The following is a 13,724-nucleotide window of genomic DNA, read 5'->3' as shown; positions in this document are numbered from 1 at the left end:
TTCCTGTCCAATGAAGCGTGAAACGCTTGAAAATGATCTTAAAGAACAGAAGATGAAAGGAATGAATAAAGACGTTTATCGATACCTCCCAATAACAACTACTAGTTTGATGTCTAGACTACAGAACAAACTGGAAATATGGGACGCACGGCCTATATTTGAGACAAAACACTTCCCCGGACAAAACAGTACTTAAAAAAATCTGAATTGGATGTGATATACAGCACATTTCCACGGCCCTGCTAAATTGTACAATCATCTCAGTAGCAGTAAATCCGAACAGCACGTGTTGGACTCTTATTGAAAATAATGCCCTGAGCCAGCACATCCCAACAACCCCCCCCCCCCATCCCAAAAGCATGAATAATTGATGCTAGATGGCCCCCAGGGGGGCACGTCTTCTGCTCCTTCCTCGCTAAAACCTGCCGCCATATGCTCGTCTTGGACTTCATGTTGATTTATAGACGCTTGCCAATCCATTAAACATACTGTGAATGTGAAAAACACACACACTATGCTGTGTTAGTCGTGTTCTGCGTTGACGCTCTTACGCAGCATTATAGCGTTGTGGTCCATGCGCAGCATTATAGCGTTGTGGTCCATGCGCAGCATTATAGCGTTGTGGTCCTAGCGCAGCATTACAGCCTTGTGGTCCTTACGCAGCATTATAGCGTTGTGGTCCTTACGCAGCATTATAGCGTTGTGGTCCTTGCGGACTTACAATATAGTACATTGTAAATCCAAATGTCATAGTCACACAGGACGCAGACTCTAAAACGCTTAAATTCGGCACATCATGAATATTTCATTCACGAGTGTGTGCGTGTGGGGGAGGTAGATTGGAAAAATGCTCCTTGTGTTAGCGTGGTGAGGGGTTTCACCTGGGGAGGTTGATTATGTGACTATTAAACAAAGCTAAACTATGTGCAGTCCACTGGGAACTGAGTTAAATTAATTGTAACGAACAAACAAAAGAAAAAAGCTGCAAAAAATATAAAGTTCTGATCATTTGTAGATAAGAGATTATGGCATAAAGCACAAAAATAGAGAGCTGAAAAGATTACATGCTAGATAATCCCTGTTGAGATTCAACACTCATCAGAACAATAATTTATTACATTTGGTGTTTTTTTTTTTTAAACAAACTCAGAGTGCTTGAAAAGCAAAAAAACAGACAGACAAACAATATATCATGAGTGGCCCAGCTATAAGAAACATTGTAGTGGCCTGGGGTGGTCAAGCGGTGTAAAACCCTGTCTCTGGGACCCAATGTTTCAACCTGGGCTAGAATCTGGCCAAATCTCAATCTCCCTAGAAAAATTACAACAAAATATGAACATTTGAAAAGAAAGAAAACGATATCTGCAGTTTATAATAATAAATAACGGGTCCTAGGATTCCAAAGGCCACTTTCTCGAAGGGATTTTAAAGCATCACCACTGCAACACCAACACCAGGGTAGTTCATTTGTTGAGTGTCCTAGAAGACAAAGAATAATGAGATGATACCCCAGTGATCAATTTTCATCTCTCTCATTGAATCCTGGCTCACTTTCAGTACAATAAAAGAGCAAAAAATTTCCGTAAAACAAAAAAAATGCAACAGTGTAGTGATGAATAAGGCACTGTTACTAGCCAGAGGTCATAGATGTTATGAAAAATAATGCACTTCAGATATTATGTCTGAGAAAACCAAAACATTGTTATGCAGGCCACATTCCAAAGAGATATTGTAGTATAACGTTAAAATGGAGATGAATCTTAGAAATGCCTCATAAGCGCTATCTTGTCCTATCCCCAGTATAGCCTTAAAACACGATTGAAAGGGTACATTTGATACAGACAGTCTGTCCTTGCACCCAGAGCACGGTGTGTGAAATCGAGAGTGATTCTGTTGGTCCAGTCACAGCCTCTCTCCCAAACACACTTCAATGCTTGGCTGTGCTTAAACAAAGAGAGGCATACGGTGTGGGTTAATCACGACTGAGGAGGCGGAGCGAGGAGACTGGACGACACCCTGGGGAACGTGGGTAGATCTGCCCAATAACAAGAGGCTGGAACTCACTGCTCTTCAATGAAGCCATCCGAACAAGCTTTTAGAGACTCCCTCTGTCATAAAGTCAGACCAGCCCAACACTCCCCTGGCTCAGGGGCTCCAGATTTACGAGCTCGTCAAAGCCTAATTAGGGGGTGTATTGGCCAGACAGAGTGGGACAGATTGGTAAGGCTTTACTGGGGCACTTTGAAATGCATTCTGGGTAGATGAATCCCAGTAGGCACGAATCAAGAGTCATCAGCCTGGCTGTATGTGTGCCCCGTGTGAGAGATTTCAGTTTGGAGGTCGCACATGTGAAGAACAAAGAGAAAATCAGGTGACATATCTCTTCATGTAAATGTCCGATACTCCATAGGTTGTGACTGCTTCAGGCCTTTTACAGTGGAAATCAATCCATTTGGAAAACAAGTAACGATTGGCCATACCATTCGAATTGTCTGACCCAACATTCAAACAGGCGACGATACAACTGACTGCAATCCAATGCTGAGCTCAACTGTTTCCCCTGTCCTCCGGGTACATCTGTTTTCCAGTGACACGCTCTGTGCACCAAGGTGGGCAAAGACAGCATCAAACGGAGTATGACACGATTTAACAAGAGCACCACACACACACACACACACACACACACACACCTCAGGCGATCAACCAAGGGGTATTAGCATAAATCAATCCGGCGCTCGGGTGAACCGCAAAACACCATCCACACACGCTCAGGGCAACATCCAGTGGCTTTCTCCGACAGATTCATCCACGCTCCCCTTCTACGGGCATGCCCCGGTGTGTGACAACGGGTTTCTAACAATGAGAACGCAGGAACTGGGGATGTTCCTGCGTTGGGGGGGGGGGGGGGGGGGGGGGCTGCCGGCCCTTTCTCCAGTCGAACAATGGACACACGGCCACTTGTTATCAGTCAGTGTCAATGTGCTTCTCGTCTGCCGCCAACAGCAGGGACGAGTCGTCAACCCCCGTTCAACTGACAGTCCACCACCGAGCATCCGGCCTTATACATGAGCAGACATGCCAGCGTAGGGAAGGGCTGATTTTGATGAGCGTTCGGGAAGAATGGAACGTGAAGGTCATAACGCAGCAAAGCAGAGCGCCGTGGTTGCCATGGTGAGAGAGCCCCCCCACCCCACCCCCCCCGTGCGTATCCTTCCACGCGGTTGGGGAGAAACCGTTGCTGTCAATTCACGGGATTGTTTTCAATGCAAAAAAAAAAAAAAAAAAGTGCACAGGACTTTCTCTGGTTGTCGAGTGAATCGGAGCGTGAATTATTACACTCAAATAGCCTGCAACATGCTGTCCTGGTGAGAATCAATTACCACCCCACACACCGGGATCCATGAATAAAATATGACGCACTGTTCATTTGTTTTTCATTGGATGTGAGACCAGGGATGTAAAATAAACGTGTTGATCGATTCTGAATTCAAAGGGCACCTTGGTTTCCGACTGTGCTTAATTCTTTAACGGTGGGAATGTGTGGGTTTGCCGAAGAAGTGAGATCTAGGAGACGGCACAGCGAACAAACAGCATCAAACAACTCCAGTTGACAACACAGATGAGCTCACAGAGACAGGAGGGACAAATCCTCCAGGATAATCAAGAGGCTTCCTTAGAAGGAGAGTGTTCCCCTACTAATGAGGACGTGCAAATATAGTAAAGTCTCTCCCCTAAGTCGCCGCTAAAATAAATTACCAGAGAGAAGTTACAATTCTGGAGGGGGCTGTAGGTGTTTCGCAGGTGTTGTTAACCTGTAAACGTAACATGCTTTTACAGAACGCTGCCCGGTACTCCAATAATGCCGACATGACATTAATCAGGATCAGGTTACGTACTGCTAAGGCGTGTGGATAGAAGAGGGTATCAGTTCTGGCCGGGTAAACAGGCAGTAGGCATAACGCTAAGCTAGCATCGGCGTAACCACGCCTACAATCCCACTGAAATGCTGACTGTCGTTCAGACACATGTAAACGCTTTCAACAGCAATTAACGTCCAGGCTCCCAACACACAGGGGACTATCATGTCTCTCCGCCTCCCCCCACTCACCCGTCATCCCAGCTAAAAGACCGGTCCTGACTGACACTGTTGTGGATGGCCGGGCTTACATTTATGAAATATTCATTAGACAAAAAAAGGAAAAAGAAAGGAAAGAGGGGGAATATGAATTCATGAATGATTCATGAAGTCCCTGTATTTGTGTTGGACCGCGGTTTCTAATCCCCCTGTAGGTTGGTTCAGATCGGGACTAGCGTCACTTCCTGAGGAAAGGTTTCTAATTCTGGGTTAGAAGGGCGCCTCTGTACTTGCCTGACCTCACTGTAGCGATTGTTCATTGAGGCAGATATGGGCCAGGAGTGCGGTGTGGTTAGAGGCGAGTGGCTGGGTTCGTAGCCGTGAACCGGGAGGTGGGATCCAATCGGATTCGGGTTTCCGTCCCGCTGCCTCCAGGAGGGGAGCTGGGCGGTCAACGCAGCGGGTGGTTCACACGCCAAACGAAGAATGGCGCAGCGTAAGGCTGTGTGAAATGCGACCGGTCGGGAGGGAGTCAAGGCATTGCTCTCTTCCCGTCCCGCTGTCTTGTCTGTCCTTTTCCAACTTCCTCCCCATTGACCATTACCCTAACTCTTCAAGGGACAGGGGGGAGGGGGGGGGGGGGTTAAAGGTGCTGCAAGGGGCAGGCGGAGTGGCGGGGGGGGGGGCACCTGTCATCAGATGGAATTACAAGGGGTCATTTAAGAGCTCCAAGCTCTTATGTAAAAAGCATTGACACTAGTCAGGGCATTGTGGTCGTCTGGGGAAGGAGGCTCTAGGGAGACAAATACTGGAATGGGTTCTGCCACCCGCTGGCATAAGCCACGGTGGTGTGCCAGCTGCTGATAAGGGGATTGCTTGGCACAGAGGATGAGCTGTGTGTCTTGGCAGTAGGGGAAAATAGAGTTTAACACACTAGCAGTCTATTTTGGTTTTTGTAGAGGGAGGTGCATGGAAGTGCGCGCGTGCGTGCGTGCGTGCGTGTGTCTGAATGTGCGTCTGTGTGTGTATATGTCTTACTGCAGTTGTGAGGAATATAAGTCATCAAAAGAATAATTATCCATGGGAAAACTACACAAGTGAGGAAATTTGGCTGGTCATTACACGAAAAAGACCAAAGGCAGGCTTGGGTGAATACATTTGGGTTAAGGGTTGGGTTTTAAAGTTAGGTTATATTTAGTGTACGTTTTAGGGTTAATGGATTAGGATCTTGAATGGGCGTACATTTCTTTCTCCAAAATGTCCTCACAAGCATGGTAAAACAAGTCGGTGTGTTTTGCCCACTGACCAAGAGAATCTCCTCCAATTGCCTGAGAGCTCCTGAAAAAAGAATTCTCGTGGTAGAACATCTTGGACATTCTCTCTAGTCTTTGTGGTTATCAACATGGGTACACCCTGCCCAACAAGGGCATTGTAGATCAAAGGTCAAAGAATCAACCCCGCCCTGAAGCCCTTTGGTTGGTTGAACCCTTTGATGACTATCGGCGGTTAGATGGCAGCCCAGTCCTCAGAGAGTTGACTGAATCACAAGTGTGATCAATGTGAAGGAATGTAGGGATTGGAGCAATAACATGATCCGTATAGCTGGCAGCCTGTATTCTGACAAAAGACCAATATGGCGAGCTCCCAGGTGAATTTTTGAAATCAGTGTTTAGATGCCAAACCGAGGAAACAGGAAAACAAGACTGCCGACGAACAGACGTTCTGATCACTGCACCTGTCAATCAGGTTGGTCATCCAGCGAAGACGCCCAGAGCATAGATGCTCAACTAGATCTGACAGGGAAATGAGAACGCCACATTCTGCACTATAATTCTGCAAAGAAAAAACGAATTCTCCCGTTATTTCCAGAAGCGGTTAACAGTAGGTCTGAGGCTGAAATAGCATATGGCACAGGACCATACAATCCCACCTACTCATGGAGCAACATTCTCCCTGTAAGTCTAAAAGAAAAGAGCTGCATTCTCATGGACAACACACCGACTTCCTTCACCAACCAAAGTGCTAAGGCTTTCAACATCGAAAATCCAATTCCCATACGTCCAGGAACTAAACAGGGAACGTTTACGGAGAGCTGGTCATAACAAGGGACTGCATCGTAGACAGTATCTACATCATAAAACGGTCAACATGATAAAGGTGCACACATAAAGACAGTCATTCGCTATTGCTACAGTGTGTTCTCACTGACATGTACGACCAGTTACTGGTCTATATAAAGATCCGTATCTCTTTCCACATCCTTTCCCATGTCCCGGAAGGCTTCCATAGCATGTGGGATTCAGCCTCTCAGGATGTGGTGAAAGTAGAAAAGCTGTGATGGTTTCTCGCTATGATAAGGGGTCACTAATAAGGGTTGAACAGCTTCAGGGGTTTAACAACACACATTTTCACATTTTTACTCCGCAGGAGAAACAAGCACCATCCCAGAGGTCCGCAGTGCAACGTATGGACCTCCCCCTCCTCTCTCCAGTTCATTTAGGGAGCCGGGTCTGTAGGCGGACAGAGCCCGTAGAGGGAGAAAAAGACAACGCTATGATACAACATTCATTTAAGCTCTGAAAATATCTCCGCGCATCTCCAGGGTGGCACGCCGAGCGACGTTGTTCCAGCCCCAGGAGTTATTTGTATGTAAGGTAAGGACAGTGAATTTAAATGAGAACACAATTAGTCTATAAACAGTATAATGAGACCACTGGATGACAGCAGCTTGGCCAGCAATCAGTGTTCCTGACAGAAAGACGTTAGTGACCCTGGTGGCTTTTCACTTGTCATTGTCAGTATGCTCTTAAATATAAATCGTATCCGCCATTGAATTGAAAGCGTTTGATTTCTAGCATTTGGTTGAGGGACGTTTTAGGTTTTTTTTACACCCAGCCTAGGGTCACTGTCATAGAAAACAAGCCAAGGGTCGAATAGGGCCACACTGACACCGACCTTCTGGAGGAAGAGGACGATTCTCCCAACCATCTCAGCCCTCTGCTCCTCCAGGCTGAAGAGGGTGCGCGGGGTGCGGATGAACACCTTGGTCTTGCCGTAGGCCACGTCATGCTCCAGGCCGCAGCTCTGCAGCAGCATCTTCACCGCCTCTCTGTCCGAGCGGAGGTCGTGATTGGGCCACGTGAACTCCGAGATCATCTTGTACCTGAGGCGTCGGATTGGAGGCAGAGGGCAGTGGAGAGCGACGTTAGTTGGACATCAGAGCACTTCAGCGGGGTCTCCGCCAGAACAGTTCTGAAGGCTCAGTGGGTTGGTGCAATACGGTTTACAAAAAACAATGTGCATTTTCATTTACATTACTTTGGACAAAGCCGTCCTAAGACTTGCGTTCCATTAGTGTCCGTATCACTTCTCCTTTTCTGTGAAAACTGCCCAGCAAAACACTGGATTATTGGCAACATTATAGGACACTGTGACAAGATATTAAAGGACTGCCAGGAGAGGTCAAAACACTGTTAGCAGGCCTGTCAGAAGATCCTTACAGTCCATTAGTTGAATCACTGGCATTTCACTGCTAAACTATGATGTAACAGAGAGCCCAATTCACCAGTGAAAATGAGGGATAAAGTCAGAGGTATGCAAAACTATCCCCGCTAACCAGCTAATCTAATTTGACTGAGGACGGGTAGGGAGGGCAGTCGGGGAATTCATTAAGGAAAATGGATGAACTGTGTGTGTGTTTGTGTGTGTGCGCGCTCGTTTGTGTTTACGCCCATCTGAATCTGGTTGGAACAATTTGGAGCCTGTGCGTGACGAGCAGTTTGGACCAAATCCGGAATTAACATTTGGTCAGTCACAACTGCCAGATGTAAAAAAAATAAAATCCTATAAAAATCCTTCTTTATCATGCAATACGAACCGGCCTCCGTTTCCCAGATGTAGTAACAAACAAACGTCGACAAAATGTCATTCTGTATCCTATATTGTCCCCAGTGCAGCCGTCAACAGTACTTGAAGCACTGCACTCAAGTAAAAGACACTTCATTAAACACTTTGTTTACAGGGCTGTGTTCTAGAAGATTATGGAAGGACACAGAACAGTGTTGGGGGAACTAACACATCAAATCTCTTGGTTATTGTCTAAAATAGCATAACAGAATAAGAGGAATGATGTGGCCATCTTCAGGTTTTTCTTCCAGCCCATTTCTAACACTTACTATTCAGAAAAAGGAATCGTTGAAGAAAAAAGTTTCATTAAATCCCACTGTGAGTCGATGATATTCTTTGCACAATGCTTTTGTTATAACAAAATGTCGCCCGGCCTTAGAGTTGGGGAAAGGCTCTAGGTTTAGAAGTATATCACTATGAATACGGACAGGAAGGATCCGATGCAAAATCTGCGCTACGCTAAAGAAGCTTTTCGAATACTTCCACCCAAGATGAGGTGGAGGCCCATACCTCTGGAGGAAGCGGGGGTACTCCTGGCGGTTGGCGAACCCAGCCCGGCGAACGCGCACGTTCTCCAACAGGCCCAGGTACTCAACCTGGTGACGGCAACGCTCCTGCTCAAACAGCAGGGGTGACTTGACCTCGTTGGGCTTGATGCAGCGTACGTAGTATGGCTCCTACACACACAGACCACCAGGGGGCGACAGTGGGGATACACAAGTGTTAATGTCACTGAACACTGATGTCACTGGCTCCTATAGCAAAAGACAAAACGAACCTTGAAGATGCAGTCTGGGAGTTTTGAGAATAACTAAACTAATTAATCAAACCTCTCATTTGGGACTGGAAATGAATAATCTATAACTACAATCATACCCAAGTTAGCAATGAAATTCCAAGTTTGATAGCGGGTGATTTGATCAGGCACATATTGGCACATACATGACACAGTATAACTTATTCTGGGAGTAATCTTGGCTCAATCTTTAACCACACTGTTAACCTCATGCCTAATATTTATTTACAATTGTGACTTTGTGGCTAGAGAATATCCGTTTTAGCTTTAGGAGCTTTGACTAGACCCCAAATGTCTAAAATAGCCCTTAGCCACCTTTCCTGGACAGGTTAAAACAGTATCTGTATGGGATGTATGGGATGCTGTTTTCTGAATCCTGGAGTTGTAGTTCAAGGTTCTCTATCCTGGGGCCTGGTGGTCAAGAGCATTTAGCTTGTCAAAAGGCTGTTCCAGGTGAAAACAAGGTGAAAAGCCCTGTTGTTCTGTCCCTGAGCAAAACCGTTAACCCTAATTCATCCCACGACATTCATGTGTTCTTGGCATACTTACCTGGTAAAACAAGAATAAGAAATTCACATTGATGTAGGTGTGAAGAGGGGAAACTACTACAGAAAACTAGCAAGACGTCAAGTCAATAGTACACATTCTCAAACTAAACCACGCCCCCCCACCTTGCAAGCCAGGTTCTCCACCAATGCGATCATGGAGTTCTTAAAGAGGGTGGCGGCCGTTAGGGGTCGTTTGGTGACCTCAGTGATGCTCAGCTTGCCCTCGGGCCACATGACCTTCAGCACTGGGTTGGAGCTACGGCGTGGGGGGGGGGAGAGAGGAGAGGGGGGCAGATAAACGGACAGAACGTGAACAGGAGGAGCATGGCGTGGCAATGGGAGGGGCAGCAGTGTGTTGACCCTGACCTGTTGTACAGCAGCCGTTTGAAGTCCTGGAAGAGGGTGTCCTTGTTCTTGTCGATGAAGCCGACCACAGAGTATCTGTGTTAACACAAACACACACACACACACACAAGCACATGCACACACACCTTGATCATCTTTTCTGACAGCAAGACGACAGAACATACATCGCCAAAGACAGTGCCTGAAAATGACAACTGCCTGCTAATCCCTAGCCCCAAAAGGATTTCGATAGATGAAAGAAGATGGAAGACAAGACATTCCACTGTTTCCAGTCTTTTTGAAGATAGTGGAAATCTGTGTTCAGTAAGACCCAAGGGGAAGAACTGGCCAATTACAGGCCTGACAACAGTCTATTCCCTATATAGAACTACTTGTAGCCAGGCTGTGTAAAAGGCAGTTCACCATTTACTTTAGTAGGGTTCCATTTGAGATGTCCCAAACCTGAGCACATCCTGAGCCACAGACACCAGGCTGCAGGAGCAGAGTGAAGAGCATGGTATTTATAGAGCCCTCTTCTCTGCTCTAAAGCAATATATTATTAACCGTGAGGATTCATCCCAAGAGCAGCCAGCTGGACTGACGTGTAACGAACACACGTCGGTCGGCACAGGGACCCAGAGCCAAGTGTGGTTTTATACAACAAGCAACTGGACAGCTACTCACACCACATCCCCAGCGTAGTGCCGGACACGAAAGTCCCTGTCGAACTCCAAACTCTTGTCCGTTGGGGAGAGCTGAGGAACAAGAGAGACGGACAGACGGGGACAGGGTGAGAAAAGAGGGAGGGAAAAATAAGTAGTAAGAGACAAAGGGTGGGAGGAATAGGACAGCGGGACAGGGAGAGAGAGAAAGAAAGAAAGAAAGAAAGAAAGGAGGGAGAGAATGTTACATAAGTAGGTATGGGATGCAATCACACAGCAAACAGGAGATTAGTTCACTTGACTACACAGTCTATTTAACGGCTCCTGTGCAAAGGAGCTTAAACGCCGGGGAACTTTTCTCTGTCCTTCTCGACGGTATCTGTTTTGCTTTACTGGAAAGCGGCATCCTCAGATATGGACTACAGTATCCCCTTTACAGAGAGAGGCAAGCCTAACCGCTGGTGCAGAAAACAAGGCTGCTAAAACTGTCAGTCGGCATACATGCTATTCCCTCCCACTGGATTTGTGAGACGTAAGAAAACAGGAGGGGAGGGAGTGAGAGAGAGATGGAGAGAGAGAGAGAGAGAGAGAGGGGAAATCTGTGCAGATAAAATATGAATGAGTCTTGTGTGCTTTCTGCGGAGGGCGTGCGTTGATGGCTGTATCTAGGCCAGCGGTGAGGTGCAGAGAAGAGCATGAGGGAAAATGCACAGGGGTCAATCCATTTCCAGCTTCTCCTCACACGGCTCTTTCCATGCTGCCCTTCCCACCAGGAAATCACACGAGTCAGCATGTGTGACGGCCTCGCTCCCTCACCTGACAGCCAGGGCCTTGCTAGAAATCCCTGCTGACGATGCCACCCCCCCCCCCCCCATGTCAGTAACATCGTTGTGCTACAACAGAGTTACCGCGGTTAAGAGCATGAGCTCACCTCTGTGGTATGGGGACATTAAAAGGAAAGCAGGTAGCCTTATAAAAGTACCATCAAACCATGAGTAATGTATGAAGCTGACACCAGTGACACTGGGTTCCCCTCATTAAATGCAAGGCAGAAATGATTAGCAGACAGTAACAGATCAAAGCCAGAAGCGGCTGCGGCAGGACTGTATCATGATACAGACGCTGCACAAAGCCACTGGGACAGACAGACCCAGACAGACAGGGTTATATAAGGTAGAGAACCAGTGGAAATCTCTCACTCGGAGAATGTCCCAGGAACTAGAATGAGGATGCTAGTACCAAACTAAGTCCCGAGAGGCAGAAAACTCTATGTGAAATATAGAGGAAATATCTATGTGACCGAAGATGAAGGGGAATGGCTATAGCAGAGATACTTCAGGGGAACAGTGATATGAACCTTAAGAGCCTGTGTTCTATACAGGCCAATACAGCCTCTCTGACAAACAGCCACTCAGGCACAGCCAGCCAGGCTGTCTGATAGTGAGACAAGCCACGCTGGCACCGAGACGCAGCCAGCCAGCCATCCTGACACCGAGACGCAGCCAGCCAGCCAGCCATCCTGACACCGAGACGCAGCCAGCCAGCCAGCCAGCCATCCTGACACAGAGACGCAGCCAGCCAGCCAGCCAGCCAGCCATCCTGACACCGAGACGCAGCCAGCCAGCCATCCTGACACCATCACAATAAGTGCCATACTAGTACCTTAGTCAGCCTCACTCTTTACTCTTCTTAATGCCCATTTCAGATGAGGAAGGGGGAGGTTAAACAATGGCAGTAAGTAGGAGCAGTAGGAGGAGGAACTGAAGGACTGTTACATTGGGACTGAGGTGAGGTGGGGGGGGGGGGGGGGGCCTGCTGGCACTGGTCCTCTAACGCACTGGACATTCTTTGATTTAAACAGTTTGTGATCATGTTGGCCATTAATATCAGAGATATGGGGCCTGTTTTTATTTAGTCACGCTAGGGCAATAGAGCCTAATGTGTGTTGGAACAGCTTTCATAACAGAGACCCCACCGTGATCACCTGCTGTCCCTCATTGTCCCACCCAAATCTCACCCCTCAGCCCCTCTGCCACCCCCAGCACCAACCTGTCCACCACCTGTGCCCCGCAGCTCCGCCCCGCTTACTAAGCTGGCACCTGCAGGGCTCACACCAGGCGTGACTGGCTCAAAAACCTGTCACTCACTCACCACAGGAGCCAATTGGTATGCAGGAGAAGCCGTCCTACGCCCACTGAACCCACCACAGTATTCCCCGTCAATACACAGAATCCGGAGGACAGAGCGTTCATTAACAGGCAGGGAAAACAGTAAAAGCCCTAGAGAGGAGGCACTCACTGCCTCATTTGACCTTTATTTCACAAAGCAGGTCCGTTACCAACCGATTAGTATTTACACTGACAGCCTTGAATGCAAGTTTAGAGTACGCACAAGCAGCCTGCCTATAGCTAGCATAGAGAGAAAACAGGCAACCGCAAAAATGCTGAACATAACCCGGTTGGATGACCCATCTACAGGTCCTGTGATCCACAGGTCATGTGATCCTTCTGTAACACCTAAAGTCCCATCTAGCGGACACATTTACAAACAGTAGAAGCCCCTAATGGTGATGCTAAAGGCTGTTACATCCAACTAAGTAACAGCCTAGATAGAGGCCCATGTCCATTCTATCCATCTCTATGGGGGAAAAGCCATTGTGCTGTAACCGGAGCACTTGCTTTGATGCTCTCTCGCGGTCTCCCAGACGTGTACCATGAGACAATTCAAGACGTCCTTCCTGTCCGCCTGTCTGTCTTTCCTCTCCTTGTTTGGCGTAGTGATCTGAACACCCAAGGGCTAATCAACAGTCGGGCCATTAGCATCCACACCACATGCTAGATCAAAGGCTAATCACTTAACAGCAACCTGCCACTGCTTGCGCACGCACATTATGCACCTGTACTGAGCATGTGCAGTCTGCTGGATCTGTGGGAAGTAGAGAGGAAAGGTGTGTGTGTGTGTGTATAAAGAGAAATAGGGAGGGGAGGTGTAGAACCTGCCCTGAGGTCTGCTCCCAGCAGGAAGTCTTATGTCAGCAAATAATTAACGCAGTAAAACAACAGTTGGCAGGGTCACAGCCACCTGGGAAAGGAAAAAGCAGAGGACTCTCAGCCACACATCTAATAGAGAAGGAGAACCACCCCAGCAGACACCCAGCCACTCATCTAGTAGAGGAGGAGAACCACCCCAGCAGAGGACACCCAGCCACTCATCTAGTAGAGGAGGAGAACCACCCCAGCAGACACCCAGCCACTCATCTAGTAGAGGAGGAGAACCACCCCAGCAGACACCCAGCCACTCATCTAGTAGAGGAGGAGAACCACCCCAGCAGAGGAAACCCAGCCACTCATCTAGTAGAGGAGGAGAACCACCCCAGCAGACACCCAGCCACT

The 13,724-nt window shown here is 47.7% G+C and overlaps 1 protein-coding gene across 1 annotated transcript in view; it reads right to left on the bottom strand.

Moving 5' to 3' along the window:
• The window catches only part of myo1d (myosin 1D), a 67,742-nt gene that overhangs the window by 24,736 nt on the left and 29,282 nt on the right, over window positions 1–13,724 (bottom strand). Inside the window, exons 12-16 of the mRNA XM_010866286.5 lie at window positions 10,355–10,425; window positions 9,692–9,766; window positions 9,449–9,581; window positions 8,492–8,658; window positions 7,031–7,238 (exon numbers count right to left, since the gene is read on the bottom strand). Coding sequence (XP_010864588.1) covers window positions 7,031–7,238; window positions 8,492–8,658; window positions 9,449–9,581; window positions 9,692–9,766; window positions 10,355–10,425 — 654 coding nt within the window. The remainder of the gene's footprint in view (window positions 1–7,030; window positions 7,239–8,491; window positions 8,659–9,448; window positions 9,582–9,691; window positions 9,767–10,354; window positions 10,426–13,724) is intronic.

This window comes from Esox lucius, chromosome 5 (assembly GCF_011004845.1).
Source record: "Esox lucius isolate fEsoLuc1 chromosome 5, fEsoLuc1.pri, whole genome shotgun sequence".
Taxonomy (NCBI): Eukaryota; Metazoa; Chordata; class Actinopteri; order Esociformes; family Esocidae; genus Esox; species Esox lucius.
The sequence above is the reverse complement of the archived record's forward strand: the minus strand, read 5'-3'. Positions and strand labels throughout refer to the sequence as shown.